At 35.1% G+C, this 16290-nt stretch overlaps 1 protein-coding gene across 3 annotated transcripts; it reads left to right on the top strand.

Moving 5' to 3' along the window:
- The first annotated feature begins 475 nt into the window (after nt 1–475).
- Nucleotides 476–15578, top strand: arpc2 (actin related protein 2/3 complex, subunit 2). 3 transcript variants are annotated; one of them, XM_079426854.1, is made up of 11 exons: nt 3741–3806; nt 3917–3956; nt 4870–4904; nt 5281–5393; nt 7146–7191; nt 7275–7461; nt 7966–8059; nt 9808–9934; nt 11515–11615; nt 11839–11939; nt 15217–15578. In XM_079426854.1, the coding sequence occupies exons 4-11, from the start codon at nt 5337–5339 to the stop codon at nt 15236–15238; spliced, it is 735 nt and encodes a 244-aa protein (XP_079282980.1). In that variant the 5' UTR covers nt 3741–3806; nt 3917–3956; nt 4870–4904; nt 5281–5336; the 3' UTR covers nt 15239–15578. The 3 variants fall into 3 exon arrangements, with proteins under 3 accessions (XP_079282979.1, XP_079282978.1, XP_079282980.1); XM_079426853.1 differs by lacking the exons at nt 3741–3806; nt 3917–3956 and adding an exon at nt 476–745; XM_079426852.1 differs by having other exon boundaries at nt 3714–3956.
- The last annotated feature ends 712 nt before the right edge of the window (nt 15579–16290 follow it).

The raw sequence follows: 16290 nt of genomic DNA, 5'->3' as shown, positions 1-16290 counted from the left end.
TATTTGGGAAACATCATCAAAATTAATTGAAGATTAGCAGACATAAAAAAAAACGAGGTTACATCTTTGACACTTCATTTATAAGCAATGATGTGGTGTATGGCATAATATCATCCTATATAGAATATAAATTATACCAAGTTATTATTTACAATTTATTAAAGGGAAAGTCCACCAAAAGTGTATCATTATTTATTCACCCTCATGTTGTTCCAAGCCTGTAATTTTCTCTTTTTTAGTATAACACAAAAATACTTTAAAGAATGTTCCCACAGACTTCTATTGTATTTTTCATGCATATAATAAAAGTCAATGGACACCAGAAATGTTTGGTTACATTCTTCAAAATATCTTCTATGTTTCACAGAACAAAGTGAAGTGAAGTGAAGTGACATTCAGCCAAGTATGGTGACCCATACTCGGAATTCGTGCTCTGCATTTAACCCATCCAACGTGCACACACACAGCAGTGAACACACACACACCGTGAACACACACCCGGAGCAGTGGGCAGCCATTTATGCTGCGGCGCCCGGGGAGCAGTTGGGAGTTCGGTGCCTTGCTCAAGGGCACCTCAGTCGTGGTATTGAGGGTGGAGAGAGCTCTGTACATTCACTCCCCCCACCTACAATTCCTGCCGGCCGGGGACTCGAACCTGCAACCTTTTGATTACAAGGCCGACTCTCTAACCATTAGGCCACGACTTCCCCAAAGAAAGTCATTACAGGTTTGGAACAACTCAAGGGTGAGTAAATAATGACAGAACTGTCATTTTTGGTTGGACTATCCCTTGAACAGCTATTATTAAAATAATAATTCTCACAATCATGAGAATGTATGTACATTCATGAATATGCGCCTAGCTGTAGAGATTGAATCTGTAATATTCAGAATAGTGATCAATGAACACTTTACATTTACAATTATTTTTGAATGCAGTATATGTTAATGACTGAAGTGCTCAAACTCTGTTTAGATTTACTTTACTGCCAACGAGGTGGTCTAACACAGTGACATATGAGGTTAAACGAGACAGGTTTGTAAAATCTAAAACAGCATGAATCTGATCTGGTCTCTTTTCTGCTGTGCTCAGGACAGGAAGAAACACGTTTCTGTGTGAAGAATAAGAAGGAAAGGAATGCAAGATGAGATGTGGTTTTATTACAAAAGAATGTTATATAAGTTCAGCATTCTTATAAACCACCTGTAATTGACCATGAAAACAAGCATTTAATATTTTTAATAAATATATAAAGTTACAGTGAAATAAGTGACGTTTATTATTATCGTTTAGGGATGTTATTACATCCATTTGGAAAATTACCAACTTCTCTATGGGTGGGCCCGGGTGGGACCCGTAGCTACGCTAAAATATGGTAAGCACAAGATAAGGCAGTGGTCTCAAACGCACAGTTTAGCTCCAACCAGCTCCAAACCACCTGCTTGTAAGTGTCTAGTGATCCTGAAGACCTTGGTTAGCTGGATCAGGTGTGTTTGAGTAGGGTTGGAGCTAAACTGTGCAGAGCTGTGGCCCTCCAGGAATTGAGTTTGAGACCAGTGAGATAAGGGAAGAACGGGAAGAAAATCTCAATATCTCAACAATCAAAATATTGTCTGCAGTCAAACATAAGTGATTCAATATGAACTCAAACATTTTTCATCCAATTATTTCAAGTCCATTTTATGTATTTTATGGTGAAAGATCAAGAATCTTTTTAAATGATAAATGACCAGTATGTACATGAAACATCCCACCCCCATTCAATTCCAAATCATAGTTCCAGACAGAGCATGGAAAGGTGTTCTTCTCAGTTTACAGTGTGTGTAAATGTCAGTGGTTTTCCACTGTGCCGATAAAAAGAAAGTGGTGAAAATTATTGTCTGCAAACTCAGCCTCAGACTGTAATCAGTTTCATCACAGATCCACAGAAGCTGATGCATATGCCACTTCAATAAGAATAAAGATGACACCCAATGAGCCAAATGAAAAATACTTTAATGGGAAAATAGAGAATAGGAACAAGATCCCAATTCTTAAATGAATACATCACCCCAAAATAGATTTTTTTCCCCAATATTTACTGTTATTCCAAACCTGTATGCTGGATTTTTTCCCATGAATCTTTAGGTGCTGTATGTATTTTCCATGCAAGGACACAAAACAAGCACACACACATGTTGGGTTTCCGTCAGAAATTACTTGAATTTTTTAATATGCCATGATGTCCCAAGTCAGGAAAACTGCCATACAAACACCCTGCTGAAAATATCTGAAACATGACAGCATATTCAATCAAAGATGAATCTCATAATTTTATCAAGCTCACTCAAATTGAAGGCAAGGTAAGTTTAGTTACTATAACAAGGCTGTTTATACAGACAGATTTACATATACCTATATACATCTTAACAGTATAATAACAGGGCTAAAGTGGGATTTTATTATCTCCTCAAATGACTATAACCTATAACAACAAACCACCACAACACTCTAGCTGTTTGTCTTTTTTCAGATTCATAAGGTCATTGTGGGGCAATAGAATATATATATATTGCAGTAGCCTAGTTTTTTCACTAACATTGTCACTGCATGAAACTACAGTATCAGCATACTCACGAGAAACCTTTAAGTAGCCTACCAGTGACTTCCAAGCCGGAAAAAGTCACGGAAATCACAAAACAGGCTGATTTCTATAAATTAAAACATTTTATGGGCCGGTTCCACAGATAGGTCTTAGACTAAGCCATTAAGCCATAGTTCAATTAGGACATTTAAGTAATTTTTATAAACGTGCTTAGGAAAAACACATTACTGGTGTGCATCTTGAGATAAAACAAAGGCACTGATGTATTTTAAGATCATTCAGTGCAAGCAGGGCCGGCTTTGCCGACAGGCGACACAGGCAGCCGCCTGGGGCGCCATCTGCTGGACGGGGCGCAAAATTGCAGAATAAAAAAATAAAAAATAATAAGTTAATTAAATGTATCGTATTATGAAAGCTGCGCACACGCTGTACACTTTTACTGTGCACTGTCCACACACTGCTTGTATTTGTCCATTTCTTTTACTAGATTATACAATCCTAAAAAACGACTGAGTGACTCTGACAGCTGTCAAACTCACGCGCGTTGCTCAGCAACCGGGAGTGGCGCAAAAACATCTGACAGCTGGTTTTAGCGCTTTAAATGATGGGGTAAAAGCTCCCCCCTTGGCGGTTGTAGGCTATAAATGATCATATATAATCTTTATAACTTTTTTTTAATAACTATGGAATAACTGGAGTTGCTTTTTCCTAAAGGGGGCGGGGGGGATTACTCTCGCCTTGGGCACCAAATAACCTAGAGCCGGCCCTGAGTGCAAGTTTATTTCATTTGAAACAACTCAGATTTACATTTTAGTCTGGGACTAGGATTAAGCCTTGTCTGTGAAACCAGGGGATATGTTTTAATATAAGATGCGACATACATTTTGCGTTCAAATATTTCAGAAAGAAAGAATAAAGAGTAGAAAGCCCTCTTTGAAAGTGCAATAAAACTCCTTATTTAGTCATCACGAATAACTGGAAACGTCATGGGAATTCTTTGGTCAAAAGGTGGTGTGGGAACAAATAATTATAGGAAAAAAATATTATTTCGAAATTGGAAATCTCACTGTAAATGAAATATAAACAGCTTAATTCCTGTAAAGTGTTTTGTTTAAATAACATTTACAAATGAACAGGCAGTGACGCGGGCAGCCCGCGGGTCTTTCGAGTCAATGCGGAAGCGGCCAGAGGTGTAGGAGCAGGAAAACCAAACCGATTGAAGTAGGATTGTAGAAAACCAATATTTACTCTTACTTTTTTAATCCCACACAGCCACTAAACATTAATTTAAATCATCATGATTTTGTTGGAAATCAACAATCGGATCATAGAGGAGACTCTCACCCTGAAATTCGACAGCGCGAGCAACGGGTAAGAGGAAGATCTTCCTGTCTGAGACACAACTCGCATCAAACATCGCTCATCTAATGCATGCATGCATGCTTTGACACGAGACACATGTTCTTTGCATGGATAAAATGACACGATAACGCACGCTGTCGTGTTGGATTGATTCTGTTCGTTCAGATCATTTGTGGATTGTTGAAGTAACTTATCCTGTATGGGGTGTGTCCAGCAGGATAAAAACATCATTTATGTGTGAGTGTGACATCACAAGTGATTGCTAAAACGGGGTTCTCGAGTGATTCTGACCATTACACGCGTCGCGTGCGGCTGACCTGATTTCTAGACATGTTTAGTCCCAGTAAAGACTGCAGACACTTCCTGTTCATGGCTCCGTCTGAATGCATGTCTGCAAAAACAAGCAGATATCAGCGATTCTTCAAGGCCCTTCAATGCACGACGAAGTAACATATTCCTCAGGAACTTCAGTATGCGCGTGCTCCACTCATCATCAGTGCATATGACTGTTTTCACGCTGTTTATTTAATTTTTAGTTCAACTAAAAAGTCATGAAATGGCTTGTCATTGCATTTTAATGAAATATTCAATGTTTCACAAAATTATTACAGTTCTGTCATTACATTCTGTCATTGTTTACATTATTACTGTAATACTTGATTCTGATTGGTCAGTCACGGCATTCAGGTCAAATATTTCTTATACACTGTATAAATTACATTTTAATATTGTATAAGCTAATACAATAATTTCAACAAGATGTATTTCATCATTCATTTGGCAAGTAGGCTTGCAGAAGTGGAAAAAAATCAGTATTGCAAAATAAACCACCTCTGCGTGATCACCTTGGTTGGCTGTCCATTATCCTTTTTACTTGTTTTTTTTTTTTTTTTACTCACAAAACTGTTTTCTTTTTGTTTAGGAACAAGCCTGATGCAGTAGATGTTACCTTTGCAGGTAAGGTCGAAGTATAAATGACCTCAGCAGTTGGAGTCTGTGTTTCTGTCGTCCAAAAATATGCTATAGTATTTATTTCGATCACGATTTTTCTCTTTGTATTACTGTTTTATTTATTTTTGTGTATTTAAATTCTGTTTAACTCGCCACACAACATTGGTCAAAAACTGTACTTTTTTGAAAGCCATCTGTTTTCTGAAAAAAATGACACCTTGCACTTGAAAGTAGCACATTCTGTTAGAATATTACAGTCAAATAAACCAAATATGTAAAAATGAGCTATTTTACCCTTAGGTTTTAAAGGGTTAATGATGTTACAATAACAGTAATGTTTGTTTTTCTAATGATTGACATGATCTCTCTGTTTTTGCTACAGACTTTGATGGTGTGCTTTACCACATCTCCAACCCCAATGGAGACAAAACTAAAGTAATGGTCAGCATCTCTCTCAAGTTCTTCAAGGAGCTTCAGGAGCACGGCGCCAATGAGGTACGAGACATAATCACGAAACCTGTCAAAAACTGTATGAGCATTTGACCATAAAATCAAAAGAATGATCCAGAAAATTGACTATAGCTCTATACGAAATATACATTACCGTTCAAAAGTTTGGGGTAAGTAAGATTTTTTAAAATGTTCACCAAGGCTGCACTTTATTTGATAAAAGATATTTGTGAAAAATTCTTTGAATTTAAACCAAACTGTTTCTATTTGAATATATTTATTCCTGTAATGCAAAACTATATTTTCAGCATCATAACTCCAGTGTCACATGATCCTTCAGAAATCATTCTGATATGCTGCTCAGAAAACATTTCCTATTATTATGAATGCTGAAAACAGTTGTGCTGCTTAATATTGTTTTTTTGGAAATGGGGATAGATTTTTTTCAGGATTCTTGGATGATTAGAAAGTTCAAAAGAGCAGCGTTTATTTGAAATCTTTGTATCATTTATAAATGTATATACTGTCACTTTACACAATTTATTGCATCCTTCCTAAAAAATGACCCCAGACTTTTAAATGTTAGACGTTTTCCTTTTGATTTTGGGTGAGATATGATCTGAATGTGTTTTTGTGAGATGTACCGCTTTATGCTCTCCATTTAGAGAAGATGCATACTTACTGAGCAGTTGAACTGGTAGGTTGCAAGATTGTTCTTTGTGACGTTCATAGTGTATAAATTGTAATTCTCGTCTGTTTCGAAAGTACAGATGGGTTTCCTGTGGACACTTTTCCAATGTGACGTTGCAGATTTCACACGTTCTTTTGGGTCATTCTTTCATACTCTTGTGATTTTACACGATTCAGTCCAGATCACATTTTAATCACCATTTAAGGGTCTAAATGACATTTGGTTTCAATGTGAAACAGGAAGTGCCTATGACTCACTTTGGATAGAGGAAGTCATATGTTTTAAATAACCATGGGTTCGTTTTTTAGTAAACTTAGCCAGTGGTCAGTTAATTTAGTGATAAGCCATTGTTTTAAATTTTGAATTGATTGACAAACGCAGTTGAATTATTATCGTCTTCGTTTGCGTCTGCGAGATTTTGAATCAGTGCATTGAGAACATGAATGAATTGCTTTTAGGGCATGGGGCTTTTCATGGGTCTTGAGGGTTCATGGAGTTAAGGTTGATGGGTGGCCTTTTCCCTGCCAATGCAAATAAATATTCAAAGTCTGTTCCAGCCTTATTCAGGACTGCCAATGTAAATCAAATGAATGCAAATCAGAGGAACATCCTGCAGAAATGGCCCTCAGCTTCCTGTCTGCATACAGATACAATCTCTCAGACAAAAATGAAATAGTTTTTTTTTCCGGGAGCTGTTTTATTTGTTGAATCCTGTCTTTATTCTATGACATTCAGGCTTAAATAGGTGACAGAATAGAGGTCGCTCAAAGCATGTTAAAAATGCCAGGAATGAAACAAGCCAGTGCTTGTCGTTTTATACATGGATAGTCGACATGAAGTTAATGTGTCATGTAACGTGACATGCTATACTCTTAGGGTGGGACTGTCTAGGCACCTCACAATTCGATTCAGTTATTATGATTCAGAGGACTGCAATGCGATAATAAGATGATTATCTTTTTTTTTTTCTGTGCAGGATTTATTTTTTTCTCGATTTGAGACTAATTGGCACTTTCGAAGCAGATAATTCATTATGGATCATAATATACTTCCAGTATCTTTTATTGTTAAAACAAAATGAGAGATTGGTATTTGTTGTGTTTCAGTTGCTGAAGCGTGTTTATGGAAATGTCCTTGTGGCACCAGAAGACGGTAAGCCAATCGGTTGCTGTTTTCATTGTTAGTCTTACTGTAAGAATTTTGGTTTGATGGTTTGTTGTTGTTCCTCTCTGAAGGGTACAATATTTCACTGCTCTTCGACCTGGAGGCTCTTCCACCCAACAAAGAGGAGATGATCCACCAGGCAGGCATCCTCAAGAGAAACTGCTTCGCTTCTGTCTTCGAGAAATACTTTAAGTTCCAAGAGGAGGGTCGCGAAGGAGAGAAAAGGGCTGTTGTCCATTACAGGGATGACGAGTCTATGTAAGCGTCTTGAACTTACTTCAGGACAGTAGGGCTGCAACTCATTTCAGTAGTCAATTAATCTAGTGATTATTTTACTGATTAACTGAACAAAAAGCAAAAATGAGTTCTTTGATTTTATTTAAAAACATTGTTAACTGGCCAAATTCAAGGCTATAAGGAAAATGTAAATGTATGAGTGTATGCAATATGTTTTGTGTAAAACAATTTAAAATTCATACAATATAAATAGCATAATATTGATATAATCAGCAATATAATTAGCAATAAATATTTTAATATAACAATCTAACAATTTATTTTAAAATTAATTCAGATAACTTGATGTTTATTTGAAGACTTCTTGTGAATTTATTGTATTATAAGTCTGATTAGATTAATTGGTATTGGCAAAACAAGACAGAAATACTAAAGTTTTGTTTTTCTGTCTAATTTAGGTCAGTTTTGCATCTGTTCCAGCTCGTGTCTCACCTGTGTTTGTGTCTGTCTTCTCTTTGGCTTCAGGTATATCGAGGCTAAGAAAGACAGAGTAACTGTTGTCTTCAGCACAGTGTTCAAGGATGACGATGACGTCATCATCGGGAAAGTTTTCATGCAGGTTCGCTCATTTGATCCCGCTCTCAGGTTCAATCTGGACCATTTCTGTGCTGAATCTTGCTGTTGATTGCACTCTCTGGGTGTTTTGCAATCCAGCTGTTTTGCGTCATGGTTTCACATTTAAATGACAAGGTTTAACCACCGTACGTCAAGCAATTCTGTCATTTCTGTATTTAGACTGACCTCAAAACTTAAGAGCTCATTGTTAGAGCTGTATGCTTTTCACTTAAGTCATTTTAAGTCATCGTAACGTGACCCTGGACCACAAAACCAGTCATAAGGGTCAATTTGAGATTTATACATCATGAAAGCTGAATAAATAAGCTTTCCATGTATAGTTTGTTAGGACAGGACAATATTTGGCTGAGATACAACTATTTGAAAATCTGGAATCTGAGGGTGCAAAAAAATCTAAATAAAAAAAGTTGTCCAAATGAAGTTCTTAGCAATGCATATTACTAATCAAAAATTAAGTTTAGATGTATTTACAGTAGGAAATTCACTAAATATCTTCATGGAACATGATCTTTACTTAATATCCTAATGATTTTTGGCATAAAAGAAAAATCAATAATTTTGTCCCATACAATGTATTTTTGGCTATTACTACAAATATACCCCAGCGACTTAAGACTGCTTTTGTGCTCCAGGGTCACATATATACACAGTAGCCCCAAAAAGTATTTGGACAAATAGGCCACAATTGAAAATACATAAATATGTTTACATTATTTAAAAATATGCAAAGGGTATTTCTTTTAAATTAATATATAAGGAAACACTAACTTCCAAAGTTTGTATCTAATGCAGTGGCATCGAGGACTTTTTAAGTGTCCAATGTTTTGAGGGCTACTATATGTATAAAAAAAAAAAATAATAATTCTGAAGAATAAAAATGTCTAAAGATTCTTGAAACAAGATACATTTACGTGAGAAGCAACATTGAAGATATCCAGACTTGTTTTCATAGATGGTGCACTAGCAGAATTTTATTCTAGAAAAAAAGTTATAATATTTAATGCAGTGTTATTTTCTTAGAAATGCATTCTGTTTCAAGGATTTTTAGATATTTTAACTGAAAAAAAAAAACTTAAATATGTATTAAGAATATTATTTCCTCAGTATATATGCTGCATTTATTTGATCACATATACAGTAAAAACAGTTAAATGTTTAAATATTACAATTAAATATGTTTTCTGCGGTTTCCAATATTCTGCCTTAATTCAGATTTTTTTTCCTCATAATTAAGTTTTTTTTTTTTTCTCAATTGTCTTTTTTCAGAATTGTGAGAGAAATTCAGAAATTTGAACTCACATTTTGAAGACGATAAGTCCGAATTATGAGATAAAAAGTTGCATTTACCTTGTTAACTATTATTCTGTTGCAGAAACAAAAAATCTGTATTGCAAGAAAGTAAGTCAGAAGAAATGTAAACTCAGAATTACGAGAAAAGTTGCAGTGCAAAACCTCTTATTTAGTTTTATTCTATGGCAGATATGGGCTTCCATAGTTTTGTATTTTAATATATTTTATAATGCAATTATTTTTTCTGGAAATGTTTGCTTTTTTATAATCCAGTGAATTAAATTCTTTACAAATACAGGGCATTTCTAGTCTAAAATCACTCGCACATAATGTCAGCAGTGCAAAGCACCACCAGAACAGCTGGTGTGTCTGTTAACAGTGGCGTTTTGGCAGTCATTATGATGACAGGACAGACTGACGCCTGTGTTTCTCTGTGTTCAGGAGTTTAAGGAGGGCAGGAGGGCCAGTCACACGGCTCCTCAGGTGCTGTTCAGTCACAGAGAACCTCCTCTGGAGCTGAAGGACACTGACGCCACAGTGGGAGACAACATCGGCTACATCACTTTTGGTTTGTATCATGAGGTCACAAACACAAAAACATTCATTTAGTGTCTTTACTTGCAAATGGCACTTGGAAAGTGTTCATTTCAGACCCTGGTTGAACACGATTATCAACCACAGCTGCTAGTTGGAACAAAGTTAAATATAGACTCTTGTCAGGTTCATTTGGTAAATGGTAATTTGGACATTATGATGCCAGAACAATGTGCTGCTGCTTACCTGTGACAGGTGCACTTTTTATTTGCATTCGGATCAAGAGAGAAAACTCCCAGCTTCTCTTCATGGCGGTTACACAAACCTCTTAATGAATTAAAAAAAGTGCCACACCCTTTTATCAAAGCCAACAGCATTTACCAGCACTATGCCACTTCAGTTTCTCATGCAACCAGGAAGCATCTAGAAACATGCAATGTTTACTGAGTGTTTATTTAGTTCTGTTTTATTTGTTCATTTCATTCTGGTACCCTGCAGCAACAAATGCAGAGCAGCAGTAACTGAAAATACAAATCTTTCTTACAGATTATTTTATTAAATGCATTTAGTTAATAAAATTGATCTTATACCTTTAGTATTACACATAGACATCACTTCTGGTTTAAATTTCATAGATTTACATAATAACCCTTTATAAATAGTAACTGCCCTGCAAAACGCCTTTTGCATATTTTCCAGTTTAAATATTTAACAGTTCTTTAAAACAGGATACATTTACTTGAGAAGCAACCCTGAATAAGATATTAAGACCTGTTTTAAAAGACTCTCTGTCTTTAATATAATAAGTGTATTTTGTCTTATTGTACTGGCAGGTATAAATACTTTAGTTGCAGTATATTTCATGTTTTATGATAAAACAGTATATATATGTGACCCTGGACCACAAAACCAGTCATAAGGATCAGTTTTTTGAAAATGAGATTTATACAGCTTTCCATTGATGTATGGTTTGTTAGGAGAGGACAATATTTGTCCTGTTTTGAATAAAAAAAAATCGAAATATTGAGAAAATTGCCTTTAAAATTGTCCAAATGAAGTTCTTAGCAATGCATATTACTAATCAAAAGTAAGTTTTAATATATTTATAGTGGGGAATTTACAAAATATATTCATGGAACATGATCTTTACTTAATATCCTAATGATTTTTGGCATAAAAGAAAAATCGGTAGTTTTGACCTGTATTTTTGGCTGTTTGGCGACTTAAGACTAGTTTTGTGCTCCAGGGACACACATATAAAATGTATTAAATGAATTATTACCTTAACAAAAAAAAAATATATATACAGCATTTATTTGAAATGGATATCTTTTGTAACAATATACACTATAATTCAAAAGTTTGTGGTCAGTCATTTTTTTTCTTATTGACACTGAAAACTGAAGAATTTATATAGTTCACAATATTACTGTTTTTTTGTATTTATGATTGAATAAATACAGCCTGATGAGCATAAGAGACTTTAAAAACAAAAAAAAAAAAACATAAAAAATCTTGATTCCAAACTTCGTATAGGTTACCCAAACAAGTCATAATTACAGTGAGTTTCATATTATATTGAAAATAAAAAATACTGATATCATTTCTCAACAGTGCTGTTTCCTCGACACACCAATGCCAACACCAGAGACAACACCATCAACCTCATCCACACCTTCCGGGACTATCTGCACTACCACATAAAGTGCTCCAAGGTGAGACCCTCCTCAGAAACGCCTCTTTGTGTTTATGAAGGGTCGAACGAGGCCCTTGAGTTTGAAATGTGTAATTGTAATTGCTTTGTAATGTGCTTCTCAGTTTGCATACTTGTCATTCAACCATTCGGCCCTTTGTACGGCCAGCGTGAAGAAAACTAATGTCTAATCTTGGGAATATAGGTGATTTCTACTCTCATTGGTGTGTTTTCTCTCATTTTAGGCTTACATCCACACTCGTATGAGGTCTAAGACCTCGGACTTCCTCAAGGTACTCAATCGTGCTCGCCCGGACGCTGAGAAGAAAGAGATGAAAACAATTTCGTAAGTGCTGTTACACAATCATTAGTATTTCACACTTATATGAAACCGCACAGTCATCCAGATCTTTGAAAATTAAATCTTTTTCTCATGGGCATTTTTCCAGTAGAGGCAGTTGATTCGTGCTGATGTTGGTGCATATCTCTGGGTTTTATTCAACACCAGAGGCGTGTGCTTGCAAAAAGTTAATTTGTGATAGTGTGTGTTTGACTTTTCATTAATTACACTGAGGCGTTGCACCGTCCGCTGTCTCTTAGAAGCTAAACATATTAGAGCAGATTACCATGTACTTTTCATATTACCAATTTAGCTGGTTGTTGTTTGAGCTTGTTTAAACTGAAATGTGGCCAACTGCAGATACTTTTCTCTCTTCTCCAGTCGTCTCTGCAATCAAAGAAAAATTCTAGTAGGGTAGAGCCAAAGAGAAATGGATTTTTATCTACAATGTAGAAACATTTTGAAATAGACCAGCCATGAGCTCTGATGATTTAGTTTTATGTCACTGTGCTTTTAAACAAACTTGTTTAATGACTTCCTAGTGAAGGTCAACACTACACATAATACTGAAGAAAGATCCACTGATTGGAGAAGTTGTTGACATTGAAAAAGAGCTCAACAGCAACCACCCACTCCCATAATGCATTGTGAAAGAAAAGTCTTATCTTAAACATCCTATATATTTTAATATTTTGCAATAAACTTCTAAAATATGGCATTTTATACTTAAATTATTCTTCATCAAGTAATTTAAGTTCACAGGTTTGCCTTTTCAGGTTCAAAATTCATATAGATTTTAGTTTTCAGTCAAATTCAAATGTTGTGATTTAATTTCAGAACTTTGAAGATTTTGATAAATGATAAATAATTTAACGTAATTTAATTTAAGTAATGTTTCCATAACCAAGCTGCTAGTCACTGTTGACCTTTATAGTTCATAAAATATAAAACAAACACTACTTGGTTGTAATTGAGAAGCTAGATGTTTTCCTCAATCGGTTAATATTTGCACAGTAAAAACGGCCACCTTAGTCAAAGAATTCACAATGACTGGAGCGTGAAGTGCTTCTCTTTGTCATCAGTCTTAGGTAACACTTCTCAGGAAGTTTTCATTTTCTAAAAGTTAATGCATTAAGTATTTTAACTAACAATGAGCAACCCTTTTCACAACCTTTATTAATATAGAGTAATATGCATTTCCACATGATGTTTATCATTAATTCATGTTTATTTATACAGCTTTAAATGTAAAAAAACCCCAACATATCATTATATGTATAAATAGTACAAAGGTCCCATTAGGTGACATTAGTTAATGCATTAACATTAAGCAACAACGAGCAATACACTTGTTTTTATTATATATTTTTTTTATTAACCTTTCTAATCTTTATCTAAAAGATATTTATTAATCTTTCATTCAAACTATTCATTGTCAATTCATGTCAGGTCATGTTCATTAAATAATATGAACAGATGCAACTTTTGTTTTTAAAAATGTGTTAGAAAATGTTGAAATTGACATTAAGGTTAATAAGTGTTTTATGTTAGCTAATGTTAACAGATGGAAGCTTATTGTAAAGAGTTATTGTAGAAATGATCATGCATTGTTAGTTTATAATACCTAATGCATTAACTAATGTTAACAAACTGAATATTTTTTTTAAATGTGCAATTGATTTCTGACTTAAGTGTTACAGATTCATCCTTAAAGGGGACATTGGATACAAAATTCACTTTCACATGGTGTTTGCATATAAATGTGTCTTAGCAGTTTGTGGACACAACCACCCTACAAATCCATTCACTCCTTTTTTTTTTTTTTAATCCCTCAAAAAACCTAAACCGTCTCAATTATCAAGCCGTTTTGGTTTTCTGAGCAATATAACATTATTCTGTTTTTACAGTGTTGCACGTTATAACCAATCACACACGATTCCATTGAGTTTATGAATGCAATAGCCAATCAGAGCCGTTGATTAGTCTGCTGAAACGGCGGAGTTTAGTTGTTGAGCATGCATGCATGCTGACTGAATTCTGACTCGCGAATTCTAATGTGCAGATGTATGTGTGACGTAAGTATAAGAGATTTATTCATCATACGGTGTAGCCGGCTTTTTTTTTTTAAGTGCACATACTCGCGCAAGACTGAAGTCAGTGTTATATTGATAATGTAAAGGTTCTTTGCTCGTTTTGTGTTGCTGCTTTTTGAATAACTGAGGAAATGTAAGCATTTTAACTAGTAACTTACAATGTTTCTATTAAGTTGTAATAATATTAAAAACATTAGGCCTCTTTTAGCATTACACTGGAGTTGGTTCACTTTCCGGTAAATAAACAATTAAATTTGCACAATAATATCGTGTATCTGCGATCTCACAGGCTGGCGACATGACAATTGAGCATATCGCTCAACACTATAATGCAGGCGTTTTGTAGTTGGATGTAAAAGTGAACATAAGAGTTTTAATTTTCTCCTGCCATCAGAGCCACTGAGGATGCAGTGGATTTGTTTTGTTTTTGATGGTTGCGCACCACAGAGTATGCAAAAAACGGAACAGAGGGGTGCGGTGGGCAGTAGCTCATTAGCATTTAAAGAGACATGCACCGAAACTGGTTGCTGTGAACAAGGTAAAAATGTGGTTATACATGACCACTGAATAATTTTAACCAAAGTATATTTCAGACATTTCACAAATACCCTAAAGAATCATACCAACTTGTGAAAAATGGGCATCCGATATCCCCTTTAAGAATCATTAATTGTAATATTGTTATATTGGCAATTTTGGTTATTATATATATTTATATAATTGGTCCTACCTTGTACTTGCATTGAAATGAATCATTTGATACAGTGCACTTATTGTGTACATGCATGTTTTTACATTGTATGTATATATTTAAAAATACCTATTTATAATTACACTGTTGACCCATGCCTTACACCTTAACCCACCCTTAAACCTACCAATACCTCCAAACCTGTCACTAACCTTAACCATATCCCACCTCAATAGCAGCAAAAGTGTTTTGAAATACAATATGACCACAAGAAGTACATTGTACTTATTTTTTGATGTAAGTACATAGTAGTTAAGGCCACCTAATATAAAGTGTGACCATGTAATGTATGTGTGTGTGTGTGTGTGTGTGTGTGCACTTTTACATTTTCTTGGCATCAATTGTCTGTAGTACATTCTTGCAAGACTGATTATATAGCTATATTTATTTCACTGTTTGACCTGTGAATATGAATGTAACCCTCACATCATCTGTCCAGGGGCAAGACCTTCTCCCGTTAAGGACGTGATGTGCTATCCCGAGACCAGCATCCGTGGACTCCATCATACACCTCTGGCCAGTGATGTCGATCCTCCACCTGTAATTTGCACCTCAACAGGGAGAGGATTAAATTCATTGCTTTGCATTTATAGGATTAATGTTATTTGTATGTCAGATAAACATTTTTTTTGATGCGCTCTTATGTTTCATTGCGTAGCTCTGTTGTCTGACAGTGTTTTATTGACATTAGACATGCAGTATTTTCCCTTTCCTCTTTCCTTTTGCCTTCTTTGTTTCGCCAAATGCATCAATATTGGACATCTTGAAATGGTCATAAATAAACCCGTCTTCTATACAAGACATTCTTTGTCTGTTATTTGGGGTAAAAATCACTGTATGCAAAAGTTTGGGGTTAAAAAATGCAGAAATGGAAAAGAAAATGTTATTGAAAAAGTCTATTATGCTCGCAAAGGCTGCATTTATTTAGTAAAAAAAAATACAGTAAAAACAGTAATATTGTGAGCTATTATAATTTTATTTGAATATATTGTAAAATGTGATTTATTATTTGATGAAAGATCAATTTTCAGCATCATTACTCCAGTCTTCAGTGTCACATGATCCTGTCCCATGACATTTTTGTGGAAATCGTGATACATTTTTGTTTAGGATCCTTTGGTGAATAGAAAGTTGAAAATAATCGCATTTATTTGAAATGGAAATCTTTTGTGTTGTTATAAATGTCTTGCTGTCATTTTTGGTCCACCCTTTTCTTTCAGAAACAAACATTATGACTCCAAACTCTTGATTGGCAACATACACTATAAAATAACAACGCTGAGCAGAAAATGAAGCTCATACATGTTTTAATGTGGCAAAGGAGATTGATAAAATAGTCATGGTCATCACAAAGACAAATTGAGCTATAAGAAGGAAAGACAGAGGTAAAGAACCACTAATGCTGATTAGGATGAGGCAATAGAAAGTCACTCGTTCTCCCACATATCATCTTGAGAAGCCTCTGCAGCATCGTGTTCAGCAGGTTACTTCTGTTTCCTCCACCAACTCCTCT

This window comes from Barbus barbus, assembly GCF_936440315.1.
Source record: "Barbus barbus genome assembly, chromosome: 10".
Classification (NCBI taxonomy): Eukaryota; Metazoa; Chordata; class Actinopteri; order Cypriniformes; family Cyprinidae; genus Barbus; species Barbus barbus.
This window is presented reverse-complemented; position numbering and strand designations above follow the sequence as displayed.

Coding starts and splice junctions, on each gene's coding strand:
- arpc2 (XM_079426852.1), top strand. CDS start 3,883: ATGATTTTGTTGGAAATCAACAATCGGATCATAGAGGAGACTCTCACC. Junction 5,394..7,145: donor AGGAGCACGGCGCCAATGAG/GTACGAGACATA, acceptor GTTGTGTTTCAG/TTGCTGAAGCGTGTTTATGG. Junction 11,616..11,838: donor ACCACATAAAGTGCTCCAAG/GTGAGACCCTCC, acceptor CTCTCATTTTAG/GCTTACATCCACACTCGTAT.